A 15923-nucleotide genomic window follows, 5' to 3' on the forward strand; every position below is an offset into this window, starting at 1 on the left:
GGGTCGCGGGCAGGGCTTGCGGGCAAGGGTCGCGGGCGAGGGTGCCGGCAGGGATTGCAGGCAGGGCCCGACCCTGTGACGGCAGCTGGTGCGGCCCCTTCGGCAACTCCGCCCCGCGCTGGGCGGTCGCTGGGGCCGAGCGGGGCCTGCGCTGCGAGCCGAGCCGGGCCGAGCCGAGCCGAGCCGGGAGAGCGGCGGGAGGCAGCACCGGGGACAGCGCAGCACCGGGGCCGGGCCGTGGGTCTCACCCCACGGACACTCGCGTGCCCGAGGGGCGAGGGGCCGTGACCCGCCGGCTCCGTCCTCCCGCGATCCCCGGCGCAAGCGGGGTCCGGGGGCAGCGGCCGCCGTTTGGGAGGGGATCGGCGGCTGGGAGGGGGTGCGGAGCCCCGGCGGCCCCCCCGGCCCCGGGCAGGGCACCATGTCCGCCCGCGAGCAGCAGCCGCCGGCGCAGCCCCCCCCGGCCGCCCCCGCCGAGGCGGCGGAGCTGGAGGGGGCGAACCGGTACGAAGCGGTGGTTCCCCACTGGTTCTACCGCAAGGTCACGGACTCCCGGGAGAGGTGGGTCCCCTTCAGCACGCAGGACTCTGAGAGGCTGGAAGAGGCGCACTGCTCAGGTAGGGCGGAAAAAAAAACCCGCAGGCAACGCGCTCCCCCCCCCCCCCCGCCCCGGCTCCCCAGCCCTGCTTCCCCTCAGCCGCCATCGCCACTAACTGGAAATTGCCCTTTTGGTTCTAAACACCCGCTGGCTGAGCTTAAAATCGCTGTGAGGAACCAGGCTGCTAAGGGAGAGCATCAGGTGTGTGCACAGGGGAAGCTGTCTGGGTATCAGAAGGAAATTCCCTGGGCACATCCATGCCTTCCACCCGGAATGTAAAAATTTTCCCTCGGGAATTTTAAATGGGGACTTTTTTTTTTTTTTTTGCAAGGTACCTGCTCTAGGAGCTGTAAACACGGAAATAACGAAGCATCTAATGGTCTGACCTCATTGATTTGATATATGCTCTAAATTATATATAATCATACTGCAAAGCAGCCTGATGGTGTGGATGGGAGAGGGCTGGCAGGGCAGAAATTCCACTGGGGAGATGTCTCCTGTGTGGATGCACGGTGCCCTGCCTGCCTGCTCCCAGAGGGTGCTGCCTGCTCTGAAGGGTGCTGCCCAGGCAGTGGGGTCTGCTCTGAGCACAGTCCTTCCTGCTACTGGTTATTGCCCATCTGTGCAACCCGCTGCCAGGACAGTGCTCACTGGGGTTGCTCCCATCCTCCCTCTCCTGGGAAGCTTTGGACCAGAGGCTGTACCATTGGGCCATGCACAGCCTGGCACGGGGTGCTCTGCAGGCAGCCTGGCTGTGGGCAGAGCCACAGGGCAGTAGAATAGGGAGAATTTGAAGCCCGTATTGGGATCTGTGCAGAGTTCTCAGTTTTAGAGGTAAAAGGCTTGGAGACCTGCACCTTCACTGTTCAGCAATGCACTTCCCAGGGCCAAAAATTCATGTTTTACCATCTAAACAAGGCAGGAAGAGTCCCATGTGAGACTGTGCCTGAACTAGAGAGGAAGACAGTTGTAGATCAATGCCTTAATCTTACCTTCTGCCTCTGGGGGAAGTCTGATGTGGTGCATCTCTCCCAGGATGCCCACCAATGGTGCTCTCTGTGTGTGCTCCAGGCTCATCCCCCTGATCTGCTGTGGAACACGGCTGTCTGGTAGTGTGCCTTCGTGGTCCTCTCGCCATTAATGTCAGGCCTTGGTTCCTGCAGGAAAGGACAAAGAAGAGGTGGTTGTCCCGACCTCGGGGGGCAGGTACGACGTGCACCTGAGGCAGAGGCAGCGCGTGGCCGTGTACTGGGAGGAGGAGGCAGCCGAGGTGCGGCGCTGCACCTGGTTCTACAAGGGGGACAAGGACAACAAGTACATTCCCTACTCCGAGTCCTTCAGTGAAGAACTGGAGGTAAACACCACTTCCCTGGTTACATCCATCTTGGCTTCTGGTTGTCAAATACTTGGCCCTGATGTCCCAAACTCCATACGGGGCAACTGGCAGCGCGGTTGCGCCTGAGGACATGAACTTGAAAGAGGCTTTGGCACGGTGCTCTCGCAGCTGATTAACACAACTCTGAAGGCTGCCACTGTCTCCCTCCCAGCCTGCTGTGGCTGGGCAGCCTCCGCTCCCTCCTGCCCTCTCCCAGACGTGGCAGCATCCTTCTGCTACACATCTGAGAACCCGGGTGCTCTTGGCATGCCCTGCGGCTCTGGCCTTGCCTGCAGCCTCTCTAGCAGCTTCGCTCTATTTTTTCCTGACCCTGTGTGCTCTAACTTCAGTTTGACTCTCCTTGTGAGAATTGTCCTCACCCTGCTCATAGTTTCACCAAAGCCAAGGGAGTTGTGAATGTAAGAAAGAGGAATCATCATTATGGGGACCCACTGAGTGCTTTGTAGCGTTAAGAGACTTCAGTGGCCTGTCCTGTTAATCTTTGGAAAGATGCATATATTTTTAAAAATATACATCTTTACAATTAATCTGCAGTATCAAAAAATAGTTCTGAATTGATGGGGAAGTCTGCTGTGGCTGTTGAAGTGGGGGCTTCTTGGAAACCCTCTCACAGATAATACTCAGAGGACCCTGCTGCTCCTCCAGCTTGACCTGGCTGATTTCTGCCTCTTCCACAGTGTGTTGACAAGAGATACTGTGAAATGGGTGGAGAATGTCCCAGGAAGTTGAATGTTACAGGGAATATCTTCAGCTGACTCACAGAGGGTGTTCTTTTCCATAGGAAGCTTACATGATTGCTGTGACCCTGGACGAGTGGAAGACAAAACTGGAGTCTCCTAGCAGGGAAATCATTATCTTGCACAACCCAAAGGTGAGGAGCGCCTGGTGTGCTGACCAGAAAGAACATCCCTCCATTCTCTTGAGGGCCTGTCTTTGTGCTCTTGCCTTTATGCTGTTTCTTTAAACCATGTCTGCTAAGAAATCAGTTCTGTCCAAAGTTTGAACATTCTCCTTGCCTGCCCGTGAGGGTGATGCCAGCAGAGTCTGCTTCACACGGAGGTGCTTCTTCCCAACACACCTTCCACTCTTTGTACAAAGCGCCAGCACAGCTCAGCATCACGCTCCAGTCCCACCCCGTGTCACCTATCAGCTGTTGTAGCAACATTTCTCCTCGCTGTAACCACGTCACAGCTTAATGACAGGCTGCTCTTGTTTCCCAGCTGATGGTGCACTACCACCCCGCTGCCTCCTCCGACGACTGGGGCTCCACTCCCACGGAACAAGGTCGACCTCGGACTGTGAAGAGAGGAGTAGAAAACATCGCTGCTGAGATCCCCAATGGTGAGCTTGCTTCTCCCTCCCTTCCATCCATCCAGAGCCTCTTTTCCAACCTGTAGACTCAAAAAGACTTGGCAGAGGCTTCCATGAGTCATTAAATGAAGTGCACATCTACAAATTTCATGCTGAAAGGAACTGAGTGGTTTCAGAAACCTTAGTACCAGAGGCCTGCAGTGTGAATGACCACATGGAGGGGCAGACACAAGGGGAAGGCAAGATGCTTCAAGCTCCCACCCCGAGCCCCCAGCTGTAAAAGCACTGCAGTGTCTGACACCACCCCTGAGGTCTTGGTATGTTGGTTCATAAAGGAGGAGAGTTTCTTTCTGTGGCGGGGAGAGAGGCTTATCACTTACCTACTACTTTCTGGGGCACATGCTCTGCCTGTCTCTGAACCTGTGTGTCAGCTCTGCCCACTCCCAGCTGTCACCAAGCTCCCAGTCAGCCTTCAGAACTTTTCCCCATGGTGAGGACAGGCAGTTACTCCTGTCTAACCCCTTTTCCATCCGTGTCCACCTTCAGAGAAGTACTTAGGCAAACTCAGGTGTGTGGGAAGTAGAGAAGAAGGCAACCCTGCCTGGTGCCTGCCTGGGAGATGTGGCCATGCGGGGGCTGGTGGCTCAGCAGAGGGGCTGGGCACAGGACAGCTGGGCTGAGTCCTCTGCTCGTGCCCTCTCCCATCCTCAGTGTGCCCCACAGCTGGGTGGGTGTGAACTGCAGGACCACCCCCTCCCACTGACATGAGGATAGTGACAGAAGGGGGACAAACCACCTCGCCTCCCTCTGCTGTCCCATCGATCCTGAACCATCTCAGGGTGGGCAGCTGAACTGAGATGGACAATGAGTTCAGAAATGTGGGGAAGCCCAAATCCCACCACCCTTTGGGCACAAACCCCAGGCACCAACTCAGGTTGTTCTCACCTGGCTGAGGTGAGGACAGGCAGCTCCGTTCTGCGGCAGATCCCACGGTGTCCGAGGGGACAACTCCCTGTCCCACGTTGTCTCCTGCAGTGCCTGAGCTCTCCCAACTCCTCTTTCCTCCCAGGAGAGCCACTGCAAATCGACCACCTGGTTTTTGTGGTGCACGGGATCGGCCCCGCCTGCGACATTCGCTTCCGGAGCATCATCCAGTGCGGTAGGTGTGGGGCTGGGGGCTCCTTCCACAGGCTGCTCTTGGTGGAGCCAGGAAACCCCCACCAGCCTGGACACTGCCCCAGGCTGCCTGAGCGTGTCCAGACCATCCCCACCCTCACGCTGGGAAAAGCTTGCACGGGCAAATCTGCTGACTGCAGCAGGGAGCCTGACTGCAGCGCTCCCTGACACTACAAGTCCTGCCCCTCTTGGAAGGGTTTAGGCAACCACTTTTCATCACTGTTCTGCTGACCAGAACAGTGCATTTCCCAAAGCAGATACAGATTTTGCAACTAACTGTCTAAATCTGCTAAACTAATTAGCGACCTGCTCAATCTAGTGCTGTGGGTTAACCTCCTGGGGTGAAGTCTTAACAGGCAACACCCCACCCAGCAGTGATTCTGGACCAAAACCAGGGATGCTGCTTCTGGCTCAGGAAATCCCCAAGCTGCAAATGCCTGGGGGCAGGAGGGGGTGCAGAGGTATTGCTGGGTCTGACACACTCCCCTGAGCATCCCCCGTTGATCAATATTGGTGACAGGACACTAAATCACGTCACTCTGGTCTGACCTGTTCAGTGTTACATGCTCAGGGTGCTGCAGTTCTGCAGGAGAGGTGATCTTTGACCCTGCCTGGAAGCCTGACATGATGGAACCTACAGATATCAAGGGAGCTGAGATTTTTCACAGCAGACTGTCTTTAGCTCCTTTAAAACATACCTCTGCTTTAATGCAGTTTGTTCTTCTGTATGTTGATCTGACAAAACTATTTTCAAGGCTGTTGACCATTTGGAATGAAGGAAATCAGCCTCTCTCCCTGACAACTGAGGAATTTCAAGTTCATTCCCTCCCTTAGGATTTCCTCTCTAACACATGCATCTTCACAACAGATGCTTTTTAAATTCTTAAAGCACCTTTTCTTCCTCCTACTGCTCTGTTCAAGTCTTGCTCATGCAGAAAAGAGGCTTGTTACAGATGGGACAGTGAAATCCAGTAAACACACATATAAGGACATGGAATTTTCCCCTGATCTTGTAGTTAAAGATTCAAAGTCTTAGGGTAGCAGCAGCAGATTAAAGACCCTGGTGGGATTTCCCCTGGTAATGATCTTTCCTTTTATCTTACTAAGTGCTGTTGCTGCAGCAGGCTTGCCCTGCAGCCCACTGGGTCTCAGTAAGAGTCTGTGCTCTTTTCCAGTGAATGACTTCAGGAATGTTTCCCTGAGCATGCTACAAGCACACTTCAAGAAAGCACAGGAGCAGCAGCAGATTGGCCGGGTGGAATTCCTACCTGTGAACTGGCACAGCTCCCTCCACTCCACCGGGGTGGATGTGTAAGTGTCCTGGGCAGCCACGTCCTCCAGCGCCAGCATCTGTGGGAATGGCACAGTGCCCATCCAGGCTCCTCCCATGTAAACTGGGCTCTTTCTGGTGGCCCCTGCAGAAAAGAGGAAGCTGTGAGTGTTCAGGGCTGAGCAGGATGGACAGGGTCCCACAGAGCACCTCTGTGCCAGACCTGCTCCCCACCGCCTTCTTGCAGCCTGAGAGGCTTCTGCCTTCCCCTGGCCCGTATCAGGAGGGACTGTGGGCATCCACACCTTAGTAAAGGCCTCTGGGACCCCAGTCCCAGTTTCTGCACTGCAGTGCTGCTCTGCAGTGCCCCGGGAAGGGGAGGGAGCAGGTTAGGCTCTGGGGGAAGAAAGGCCAGGGCTTTAAGAGCACAGGCCATGCTCTGCCTTTGGTGTTGGCATAAGCTGAGGCTCTGGATTACAACACCAGGTCCTTCGGGATGGCAGCAATCCTTCCCTCAGCTTAAGTTTTGCTTTAGAAGCATGTTGGGGTTCCTGGCACCTCTCACTGCCACCCCCTCTCTCCTCTTTCCTCCTGCAGCGACCTGGAGCGAATCACTCTGCCGAGCATCAACCGCCTGCGGCACTTCATCAACGACACCATCCTGGACGTGTTCTTCTACAACAGCTCCACATACTGCCAGACCATCGTGGACACCGTGGCCTCCGAGATGAACCGCCTGTACCAGCTCTTCCTGCAGAGGAACCCCCACTTCAGTGGGGGGGTCTCCATCGCGGGGCACAGCTTGGGTAAGGGGTTTCACCTGCCTGTCCCCTCTCTGTCACTGTGCCTGGGAGCAGAGCTCCACCCCAGACAGGAGATGGTCCCCAGGGCTGCTCCCTGATGAGATGCTGATGCTCTGTCTGTCTCTGCCTGGTTCCCAGGGTCGCTCATTTTGTTTGACCTGCTGACAAACCAGAAAGCTGCTCCAGAGGAGGACGAGCACAGCGAGGTGGTACATGCTGTGTGGTGGTGGCTGGACCTGGGGGATGTTGCCACAGGGGTGGTTGTGCTGGTGCAGCCTCACACCGACCTGCTGCTGCAGCTGCTGGGGAAGGGGGAGACTTCAAAATGCATGGGACAAAACAGGTGAGCAAAAAGCATGATGCCTCTGTTCACAGGGGTCCAGGACAACCTCGAGCAACAGAGGCATTGGGGACGTAAAAGAAATCCTGAAGAAGCTGGAGCTGTCTGAATATTGTGATGTTTTTGAGAAGGAAAAGATGGACAGGCAGGCACTGGTAAGGAACTCTCCTCTTTTCCTCTCTTCTGTTTCTTCTTTGCTCTTCATCTCAGTCCTCCCACCCTCTGCACATCTTCCTGGTACTGAGTCACTTGCACACAGAATGTCTGTGAGGAGCACAGCAGATCAGTCACAGAGAACAGGAAATCTTCACTGCGCACACCTCTGTTGCTCCTGCACTGATACCTGGGTTGCTTCTTTTCCAGTTCTTGTGCACAGAGGAAAACCTTAAAGAAATGGGAATTCCCTTAGGACCAAGAATGAAGATACTCCATTACATCAGCTCCAAGAGGGAGATGCAGGTTTGTCTTCTGCGTGGCTGTATCCATCCAAGTCAGCTCCCATTGCTCTCAGGACCAGCTCTCACCATTTATGATCCATCCCTGAGCACCCTGAGCTCCTCGTTCCTGGTGGCTCTTCATGGGCTTGTGTGTGGCTGTGGGGACAGAGCTGCTTGCTGTTCCCATGTCACCTGGCTGCAGGGCCACGTTACCCTGTGGTCTGTAAGGGTGATCACAGAGCAGCAGGACTTGTTCATGGAGGTTAAGACTGTAGCTAGTGCTGCCAGCCAGAGAGGTGATAAGCTGGGGTGGGATGGTGCTGCCCTGGTTCTGGAGGACAAGGGGTGCACTTGCTCCCAGGTGGGGAGGACAGGCCATGACATGGGTTCATTGCAGGACCTTCCTCTGTTTGTGTTGCTGCAGGACCAGAGCACGGCAGCTCCCGGGCACAGCGGGGAGCACAGGGCCCAGCCTGGGCCCCCCTCACAGCACAACCCAGACAGCACAGATGAAGGCAGGAACTGCCAATACCGGGACGTTGCCTTAGGACAGGTAACTACAGAGCTCAGCACTGTGCTCTGACTGTGACAACAAGGTGCTCCTAAAGCCAGCATGGAGTTTGTCCCATGGAACAAAACCCCTCTCCCTCTCTCCTAGGTCTCGGCTAACTATCCTCAGCTGGACTACAAGCCCACCATCTTCTTTGCTTTTGGGTCTCCCATCGGGATGTTTCTCACGGTGCGAGGAGTCAAGCGGATCAACCCCAACTACAGCCTGCCCACCTGCAAAGGCTTCTTCAACATCTTCCACCCTGTAAGTGTTAAGAGCCAGAGCCTTCCTGCACACACAGACCCCAAGCCCTGGCTCACTCTCCTCCTCCACACAGTATGATCCGGTGGCATACAGGATCGAGCCCATGATTGTCCCAGATGTGGAGTTTGAGCCCATGCTGCTGCCCCACCACAAGGGCAGGAAGAGGATGCACCTCGGTAAGGGCAGGCACAGCCCCTCTGGCCCCCCGCCCCGGGCAGTGCTGAGGCCCCAGCCCCACGCCAACCCCTCCTGCCTTTCAGAGCTGAAGGAAGGGCTGACTCGGATGAGCGTGGACCTGAAGAACAACCTGCTGGGGTCCCTGCGGGTGGCCTGGCAGTCCTTCACCCGCGCCCAGCTGCCGGCCCTGGAGGCGGCGACCACCGACACGGAGGCGGAGCCAGAGGCCGGGGCCGAGAAGGAGCCAGGTCGGTGGTACCGCGGGGCAGGGGACACTGTGACCTGCCCACGGAGATCCCAGGCTTGGGCTCCCTTGCTCCATCTCGGCCTCAAACCTGTGCCCAGCCAAGGGATTGCCTTGGAGCTGCAGCTGCTTGTGGCTCTGCTGTGGCCCTTCCCTGTCACTGCCTGATGAAGGGGCAGAAGGGGCAACTTGCCTGCTCTGGGGGTCTCAGCCCTTTGTAAGCCCACCAAGCCAATCACCCATCTTTAGCTGTCTCTTGAAACACTGTTTTCCAAGAGAGAGCTCTAGGAGAGAAGGACCGATCACTGAAGCTGCCCCTCCTCTGCAAGAGCCCACTGTGGGGCTGCTGTGCTTTCATGGCTGCCCCTAAGCTGAACCACGTTGCTCTTCATGCCTTCAGAGACGAAGCCAGACGAGCCCCCTGCAGCAGCAAAGGAGGAGACCCCCCCCATCAACGTGGGGATGCTGAACAGAGGGAACCGCATCGACTACGTGCTGCAGGAGAAGCCAATAGAGAGCTTTAATGAGTATCTATTTGCCCTGCAAGGGCATCTCTGCTACTGGTAAGCTTCTGCATAACCATCAAGGGTTCAAATTCCTGTCTGATGTAAGCAGAATGCCACCATTTTTAAAGCCAACGTAGTAAGAAAAGCCCTGAGTAAACAAGATATGCTCCTGCCTGTAGCAGGTGGGCAGGGACAGAGGAAGGAGGCTCGTGTAGTTCTTGCCCAGAACTGCCTGTGTTTGCTGAGCACTGCAGCTACCCCATAATCACCACAGATCTCCTGACAGAGTGGAGGGAAGTGTCCCCCTCTAATTCCCATGTCCTTCTACTCCAGGGAGTCAGAAGACACAGTTCTGCTTGTTCTGAAGGAGATCTACCAGACACAAGGCATTACACCAGATCAACCTTTGCCAGGAGGCCAATGACCAACCCGTGCTGTTCTGGCTGCTTGATGTAAGTCACCTTGTCTCCACCTCCCGAATTTCTTAGGACACAACAGGAGGTGGGCTGGGTAGATTTCTTTCTGCCCTCGTGCAGCTATTGCCGTGGTCTCCTTTTGCTTTTTTAGATCAAATTCAAATGAGTACTCACCAGGAAAGTCCAGATTTCTACTCTGCCTTCCTCTCTCCTCTGCTGCTGTGTCCTGCATGCTGCTTCCCAAGTACTTGCTGCTACCTGGAGATAAGGATGATTTTACTCCTTTTTGGGTAGGGGTGGGGGGTGGTGGGAAATACCAGGGAAAACACTTCTGCTCAAGCACACACAGCACCTGCCCTGTGACTCCCTGTGGCAACAGGTACTTTGAACCCTCCACCTTGTCAGCTATCACACTAGCTCCTCTAGCACTGAAGCAGGTTAGTTGTCTGGGCTAGGAACCAGCACTGAGGGCCTGACTCTGCTTCTGGCTTAGTGAGGACACTCACAGCTTGTGACTTTGAGGAAAAAGCCTTAAACACACAGCATGGAGAGAGCTGTAGCAGCCTGGTTGAGCGCAGGAGCTTGCCTGCTCCTCCCTGCTGTCACAGTCACCAGGACTGGGGTCTGCAGGGGGTGACACCTAGGACACAGGCTGCTGTTCCAGCAGGAACTTGTCTCCCAGCCATCCTCATCTCCCTGAACTGCTGCTGCATCGTTTGTGCACCAATGGGCTGTGCCAGGCAGGGCTGTCCCACAGCACTCATGAGAGCAGCATGTTTGTCACCTTGACCCAGCAGCGAACAAACCAAGGGCCACCCCAGGCACTGCATCTTGTGTAGGACCAAGCTAGTGGCCAGGGACTACATGGGAGGAAAGCTTCACCTCCAGCTCCAACTCCAACCAGACCTGGGGAGAGCAGCTGCTCCTCAGCAGTGTCCAGGCAGCTGGGAGGCCCAGAAGGACAACCCTCCTGTGCTGGCAGGGGCACAGGGCAGCACTGCCCTCCTGGGTGGCCACAGGAGTCTCACCCCAGCCAGGCTCCAGGCTTTGCTTTGGATTTTAAATGCACACAAAATGCAGCCAGGGAAGTTGGAGCCCGGATCTATGGGGTCTGGGCACTGTGTCCCAATGACCCCACTGAAGAAGTGTCACCAGCTCAGTTGCAACTGCCTGGGGGGTGTGAGCTTTGCTCCAAGGGGCTGGGGAGCCCCCGGTGATTGCCCCCGTGTGACCAAACCCCCCCAGGCAGACCCCCTGGCTGGGCTGGAGCCTCGGGGCAAGGCAGAGGCTCCAGTGGTTGCTGTGACAGCCTTTGGAAAGAGCCAAACCACTTTCCCTCCCACTGACTTTTGCCCTGCATGGGCTAAGGAGCCTTTTCCCCGCCACCCGTTTTGTTTGTCCTCTGTGGTACCACATGATTTGCACTATCTGAAAGGTGTTGTTTGCAGCCTGTATCCCTCCTCCCTTCCCCAAGGAACAAGCTGTTCTTTTACCTGACTGCAGAAACAGACCCGCTGCTCAGCCGGTGCCTGCACTGATTGCTAAAGCATCTCCTACAAGAGTAGGAAAAGGAACAGTCTTAACACTCTCATGGTCAGCTTTTTAAGTTATGCACTTTGTTAAAAAAAAAAAAAAGAAAAGAAAAAAAAGAAAAAAAAAGTGAAATACGTTTTAAATGTTATTTAATGTCTTTTCCAGTAAAAGCCAAAATAAATAAGTAGACGACTGTGGTGTGTACATGTCTGGGGGGGGAGGGAGAGGGCTGAACAATTCACATGTGCACAATCTGGGGAAAAGTAAAGCTATTTCTGTAACTTCTGTTGAGGTTGCAGGGGCACAGAGGGCTCCATGGCCCAAACTGAAGGTGGTGTTTTCATGACTCTCATCTCCTGAGCTTGGCAGAAGCAGACGTGCCTCCCCCTTTGCTGTTTGCACGTGCAAACACTTGACCTAAAATACAGAAATCTATTGGGGAAACTAGTGACAAGTAACTACTTACAACAGTCCTGCCACTGAGCTGTGCCCGGGATTTCTCAGCAGCATTTAACCCTTCCATGGTCTGAGGAAACAAACTCTGGTGTAGGGAAACAAGCACCTCTGAAGGGATGCTGTCAGACCGTTTCATTTTCAACTCTTTACAACTGTCTTAAAGCTGCAAGGAAAGAGATATAAAATAAAACACCCACCTAGAAACCCCTGCAGACACACCAAAGGAAATGGCTCATACAGGAATAAACTCTGTCCTTGAAATAAAGCTTTTAGTACCACAGCTCATTTGAAAAAATTAAACTCCTTTATTTGGCAAATTAGAAAAAATCAGGGCCAGCACAGCAATACAAAGAATGATCATTCTAGTTCCACCTTCCCTCTCCCCCAGTTAGTCCATGGTTAGAGAATGCAGCCCCATGCTTGGCACACGAGCTCGGAGCGACCGAACCGCAGCGCCAGGAGCTGCTCCTGCATTTCATTCCTACACACATTCCCAAGAGAGGGACAGGACAGCTGGGCTGGGTGGAAAGGAGATGACTGGTGGTGCTTTCTGGACTGGGCACAGGAACATCACATTATGGCTTTTTATTTTTCTAGTTCTTGCTTCAAGACTTTTCATGCCCAGGCTGTGCATGGGCAGCCTGGCACACCTCGCTCACCTCGCAGCAGGGGCTGCAGGGAGGGACACCTGCAAATGTGGCTAAATGAAGCAACACAGGCCCCCAGGCAGGACCACTTACCAGCGCTGCAGGGAACACCTGCTCGGGGTCCAGGTTCATCCTCATTTGAGCCACTTCTCATGACCAACTTCCCCAAAGCCTTCCCCTGCCCCAGCTCTGAAGGAGGGAAGGGGCTGGCAGGACAGAGCTTGTTGCTATATATCCAGGTGGAAGCTGGAAGCTGCAGGGTCTTCTTGGTGTGCTGGCAGCTGCTTGGATTTGTACAGAAATGGTTTGTGGCACATGGAGTCCATCAGAGGAGGGTAATACTGCCTGTAGCAGAGGTAGGCAAGCACGAAGCCCATCACCGAGCCAACCAACACATCTGTGGGCAAGACCAGAGGAGAGTTAACTTCCCTTCTGTCCTGGTTTTGAGCTACCTTCCTGAGCTGCAGGGTTGAATTCTCCAACCAACCCACCTTGCCAGTGGTGCTTGTAGTCACAGGTGCGGGACACGGCGATGAGGGTGGCGAGGAAGAGGGGGAGGAGGAAGGCACAGAGCCGCAGGGCCCTGCCGCGCCGGCCGGGCGCAAAGCAGCGCAGCTTCCCGGCCAGGTAGAAGGCAGAGAAGGCCAGACCAGTGAAGGCGACTGAGGGAGAAGTGTGAAGCTTCAGGAACAGCTCCGGGCTCTGTGTGTCCAGGGACACAGCAGGGAGGGGACATGGAAAACTCACAGGACGCGTGTCCGCTGGGGAAGCTTTTGCGTCCCTCGGTCACGACGCTGGGGACTCCTGTGCAGAGCAGCTCCACGTTGGCTTGTCCGTCCGGGAAGCAGCGATAGAAGAAGTCTGGCCGTGGCCTAGGGCAGAGAACAAGGCCAGAGTCCTGGGGTGTGAGGTGCTCCCAGATGCCTGAAATCCCCACACGATTCCCAGCTGCACAGCCGGGAGCACAGCGCAGCAAACCTGGCCAGCTGCAGCTCGGCACAGGGGACCTTCTGCCACCCTGACCATGTGTGGCTTGGGGAGGTGACACCACCCCACCTGCTCCCTGACTGTGTGCCAAAGCCCTCATCCCTGGCACAGACTGAATGAGCCCATCCAAGCCATGCCTGGAGACAGTAGGTCCCTGCCAGTGTTTGTTCTAATATTCAAATATCTTTACAGCTAGAAAAAACACATTGTTCCAGAGTAAGTACATTCAACTTCAGCTTCTGGCCCTTACTCCTGCTATTGTAGCTCTACCACCTTGCAGACATGCCCACCCTCTCCACATGGGAAATGAGCCTGTTTCTCACCTCCCTACAATGAGCTTCAGGGCATTTGTGAAAACCCCATTCAGGGCGAGAGCAAGGCTGGCAGCTAGGAGAGAGCAGAGAGGTCATGTCAGCACCGTCCCCACCTGAAGGTGCAGCTTCAAGGCACATCAGGCACGGGCAGGGCTCAGGCTGAAGCTGGAGCCACACAACTCAGCTTTGGTACCCCTGGCACAACACTTGTGCCCCAGTGAGAGCAAAGGACACATTTGTGAGACCCCCCCAACCCACAGCCACCCCCTCAGGGGGGTCTGCAGCTCCCTGGGGTACAGAGCTCACCAAGGCAGGCTTCCCGTGTGTCGTCTCGGTCGGCGTTCATGAACACCCTTGCCAGGACGATGAGCAACAAGGGAGACAGAAACGCGATGAACTGCCACAAGATGGTAAGATGATGTTAGTAAGATTTAAACATGCTCCCGACACCAGAACACAACAGCAATGGCTCAGAGAGACCACACACCTCTCCCCCACCCGAGTCAAGCAGCAACCTGCCCTCTCCAAACACCACATCAGGAGGCAAAACCAGCCCCAGCTGCACTGGCAGCAAAGACCAACCCTGTGCTCCCCAGAGCAGGGCTGCTCCTCCTGTTTGCCATCCCACAGCAGCGCCTCACATACAAAAGCCTAAGGGACTGCTGGATGTTGTCTGCACTGAAGCATGAGGAAAATATCCCAGGCAGCATAAGTAATGCAGTGCCTCCTGCTGCTTCCCATGCTTTTCCCCACTCCCTCCTGGGAGCAGCCTGGAACACCCCCCAGCCCCTCAAACAGCACCTGGAGCATCCAGGAGCTGCTGATGCAGACTGAACCCCTTTCCATTCACAACACCTCGGTGGAGATGCCACCCTGGGGACACCCACGGTGTGCCTGGCAGGCTCCCATGGAGCCCGCTGCCACCTGAGCTCTGGCAAACACCCTGTTTTCCTGCCAAATCCAAACCCTACACCGAGGTTTTGCTCTGCAACACTTAAAAACCCTGTGCCCACCTCTTGCAGAAAACCACAAGTGCTGTTTGCTCACTTGCCCACTCCAGGAGGCACAGTGTCTCACCAAAACACCCCTTCTTCAGAGGATGAGACAACCCCTCTGACCTGCTGCCATTAGCTTACAGTTTTAATTAAACCCTTTTAGCAGAGCCTAAGGGAAAGCATTTTCACATTAAGATGATCATAAACCTTTGCTGAAAATAGCTGTTTTCAAGCAAGACATTAACTGACAGTGAGAGATACACTGTCCTCCATGGTACTGGTAACGTGGTCGTGAAATTACTGAACAATATAAGTTTCCAGTAGTTTTTATAAACCTAGTTAAAACACCAAAGGCAACCCTGAATGGCAAAGCCCAAAAATGTGACAAAAATTACTGTAAACATCATCCAGTTTGCAGTTAACATTTTGCACTTCCAGGAACACGTATTAGGAACTACAGGTGTTTGCAACACCAGCCCCTCAGCTGGCAGAGCTGCTCTGAAAGGATGGTTTATAAGCAGAGGAGAAGCAGGGCTGCGGGCGAGGGCTGCACTTACAAACATGGGCACGGTGGGGACGCGATCCGCCGCGACGTGCGGGTTCTTGTACAGCCACATCTCCTCGGGCTGCACCACGCGCTGAAAGGGAGGCAGGAACTCCATGACTCTGGAGAGGGAAAAGAGAAAGGACATAAATAAAAAGCTAAACGAACAAATCGGACGCGGGGCAGGCTGCAGAGACAGGGAGAACCGGCCGGGGCGAGGAGGGGCTGAGGCACCGGGCGAGCTGTGAAGAGGCTCAGCAGGCCGGGAACCCCCCCCAGGGCGGGCCCAGGACCCCCGGTCAGGACCCCCCCAAAGCCGTGTCCCGGCCCACGGACCCGAAGGCCGCCAGCAGCAAGCCCCGCACCGCCGCCTCAGCCGCCAGCTCCGCCGCGCCGCACGCCCGCCCCATGGCCGCGCTCCGCGACGTGGCGCCACCGCCTCCCCGGGGCGGGGCGGCCCGGCCCGGCCCTCCCGCGACCCACAGAGGGACCCCGGGCACGGGAGGGACCCCCGGACACGGGAGGGACCCCGATACGCGAGGCTCCCCAGGACACGCGGGGCCCCCAGGCAAGGGAAGCCCCCAATACTAACCCCCCCCCCCCCCATCACCCCCAACTCAGACAGACTTAAAACCAAAACCAAAACAACAAACCAACCCTTCCGTGGTTGGAACATTCAGAACGATTTATTGAAGTCAACCTCAAGCAAAAGTTCAAATCAGTGGAATGTCAATTTAAAAACCTTCCCAAATTAATCCTCACGGAAGCAAAAACACATCTGAATTCCAAAGTGTTTGTAAAATAAAAAAAAAAAGGCAACATCTCAGTAATATAATGTACAAAAATTATATGTTCCTACCGTCACACACATTCAGTAAGAAGCTAAATATTACAGGCAATTCTAGGTACACCATAACTAGTTGACATAAGCTATCTATATACAGGTTAACCAAGCTTTA

At 55.1% G+C, this 15923-nt stretch overlaps 2 protein-coding genes across 3 annotated transcripts; one reads left to right on the top strand and one right to left on the bottom strand.

Annotated features, from left to right (window-relative positions):
- The first annotated feature begins 145 nt into the window (after nucleotides 1-145).
- On the top strand, nucleotides 146-11214 carry DDHD2 (DDHD domain containing 2). Of its 2 annotated transcripts, none has more exons than XM_051640788.1 (17): nucleotides 146-617; nucleotides 1762-1952; nucleotides 2776-2865; nucleotides 3215-3335; nucleotides 4375-4464; nucleotides 5657-5792; nucleotides 6349-6557; nucleotides 6693-6763; nucleotides 6930-7049; nucleotides 7258-7353; nucleotides 7756-7884; nucleotides 7990-8145; nucleotides 8219-8321; nucleotides 8406-8570; nucleotides 8967-9129; nucleotides 9406-9524; nucleotides 9640-11214. In XM_051640788.1, exons 1-16 carry the CDS (start codon nucleotides 422-424, stop codon nucleotides 9494-9496), a joined length of 2127 nt encoding a protein of 708 aa, XP_051496748.1. In that variant the 5' UTR covers nucleotides 146-421; the 3' UTR covers nucleotides 9497-9524; nucleotides 9640-11214. The 2 variants fall into 2 exon arrangements, with proteins under 2 accessions (XP_051496748.1, XP_051496749.1); XM_051640789.1 differs by having other exon boundaries at nucleotides 6693-6760.
- Nucleotides 11215-11759: 545 nt separating this feature from the next.
- PLPP5 (phospholipid phosphatase 5) lies at nucleotides 11760-15376 on the bottom strand. The gene is made up of 7 exons (XM_051640792.1): nucleotides 15301-15376; nucleotides 14978-15086; nucleotides 13732-13822; nucleotides 13435-13498; nucleotides 12872-12996; nucleotides 12616-12786; nucleotides 11760-12521 (listed from the first exon to the last, which is right to left on the bottom strand). The coding sequence occupies exons 1-7, from the start codon at nucleotides 15372-15374 to the stop codon at nucleotides 12352-12354; spliced, it is 804 nt and encodes a 267-aa protein (XP_051496752.1). The 5' UTR covers nucleotides 15375-15376; the 3' UTR covers nucleotides 11760-12351.
- Between the last annotated feature and the right edge of the window lie 547 nt (nucleotides 15377-15923).

This window comes from Apus apus, chromosome 26 (genome assembly GCF_020740795.1).
Source record: "Apus apus isolate bApuApu2 chromosome 26, bApuApu2.pri.cur, whole genome shotgun sequence".
Classification (NCBI taxonomy): domain Eukaryota; kingdom Metazoa; phylum Chordata; class Aves; order Apodiformes; family Apodidae; genus Apus; species Apus apus.

Excerpts from the sequence above, each read along its gene's own strand:
- DDHD2 (XM_051640788.1), top strand. The coding sequence starts at position 422 with ATGTCCGCCCGCGAGCAGCAGCCGCCGGCGCAGCCCCCCCCGGCCGCC. Across the intron at positions 618-1,761 it reads GGAAGAGGCGCACTGCTCAG|GAAAGGACAAAGAAGAGGTG; the intron begins GTAGGGCGGAAA and ends TGGTTCCTGCAG. Across the intron at positions 3,336-4,374 it reads CGCTGCTGAGATCCCCAATG|GAGAGCCACTGCAAATCGAC; the intron begins GTGAGCTTGCTT and ends CTTTCCTCCCAG.
- PLPP5 (XM_051640792.1), bottom strand. The coding sequence starts at position 15,374 with ATGGGGCGGGCGTGCGGCGCGGCGGAGCTGGCGGCTGAGGCGGCGGTG. Across the intron at positions 12,997-13,434 it reads CTGAAGCTCATTGTAGGGAG|GCCACGGCCAGACTTCTTCT; the intron begins GTGAGAAACAGG and ends TCTCTGCCCTAG. Across the intron at positions 12,787-12,871 it reads CCCCAGCGGACACGCGTCCT|TCGCCTTCACTGGTCTGGCC; the intron begins GTGAGTTTTCCA and ends CTTCTCCCTCAG.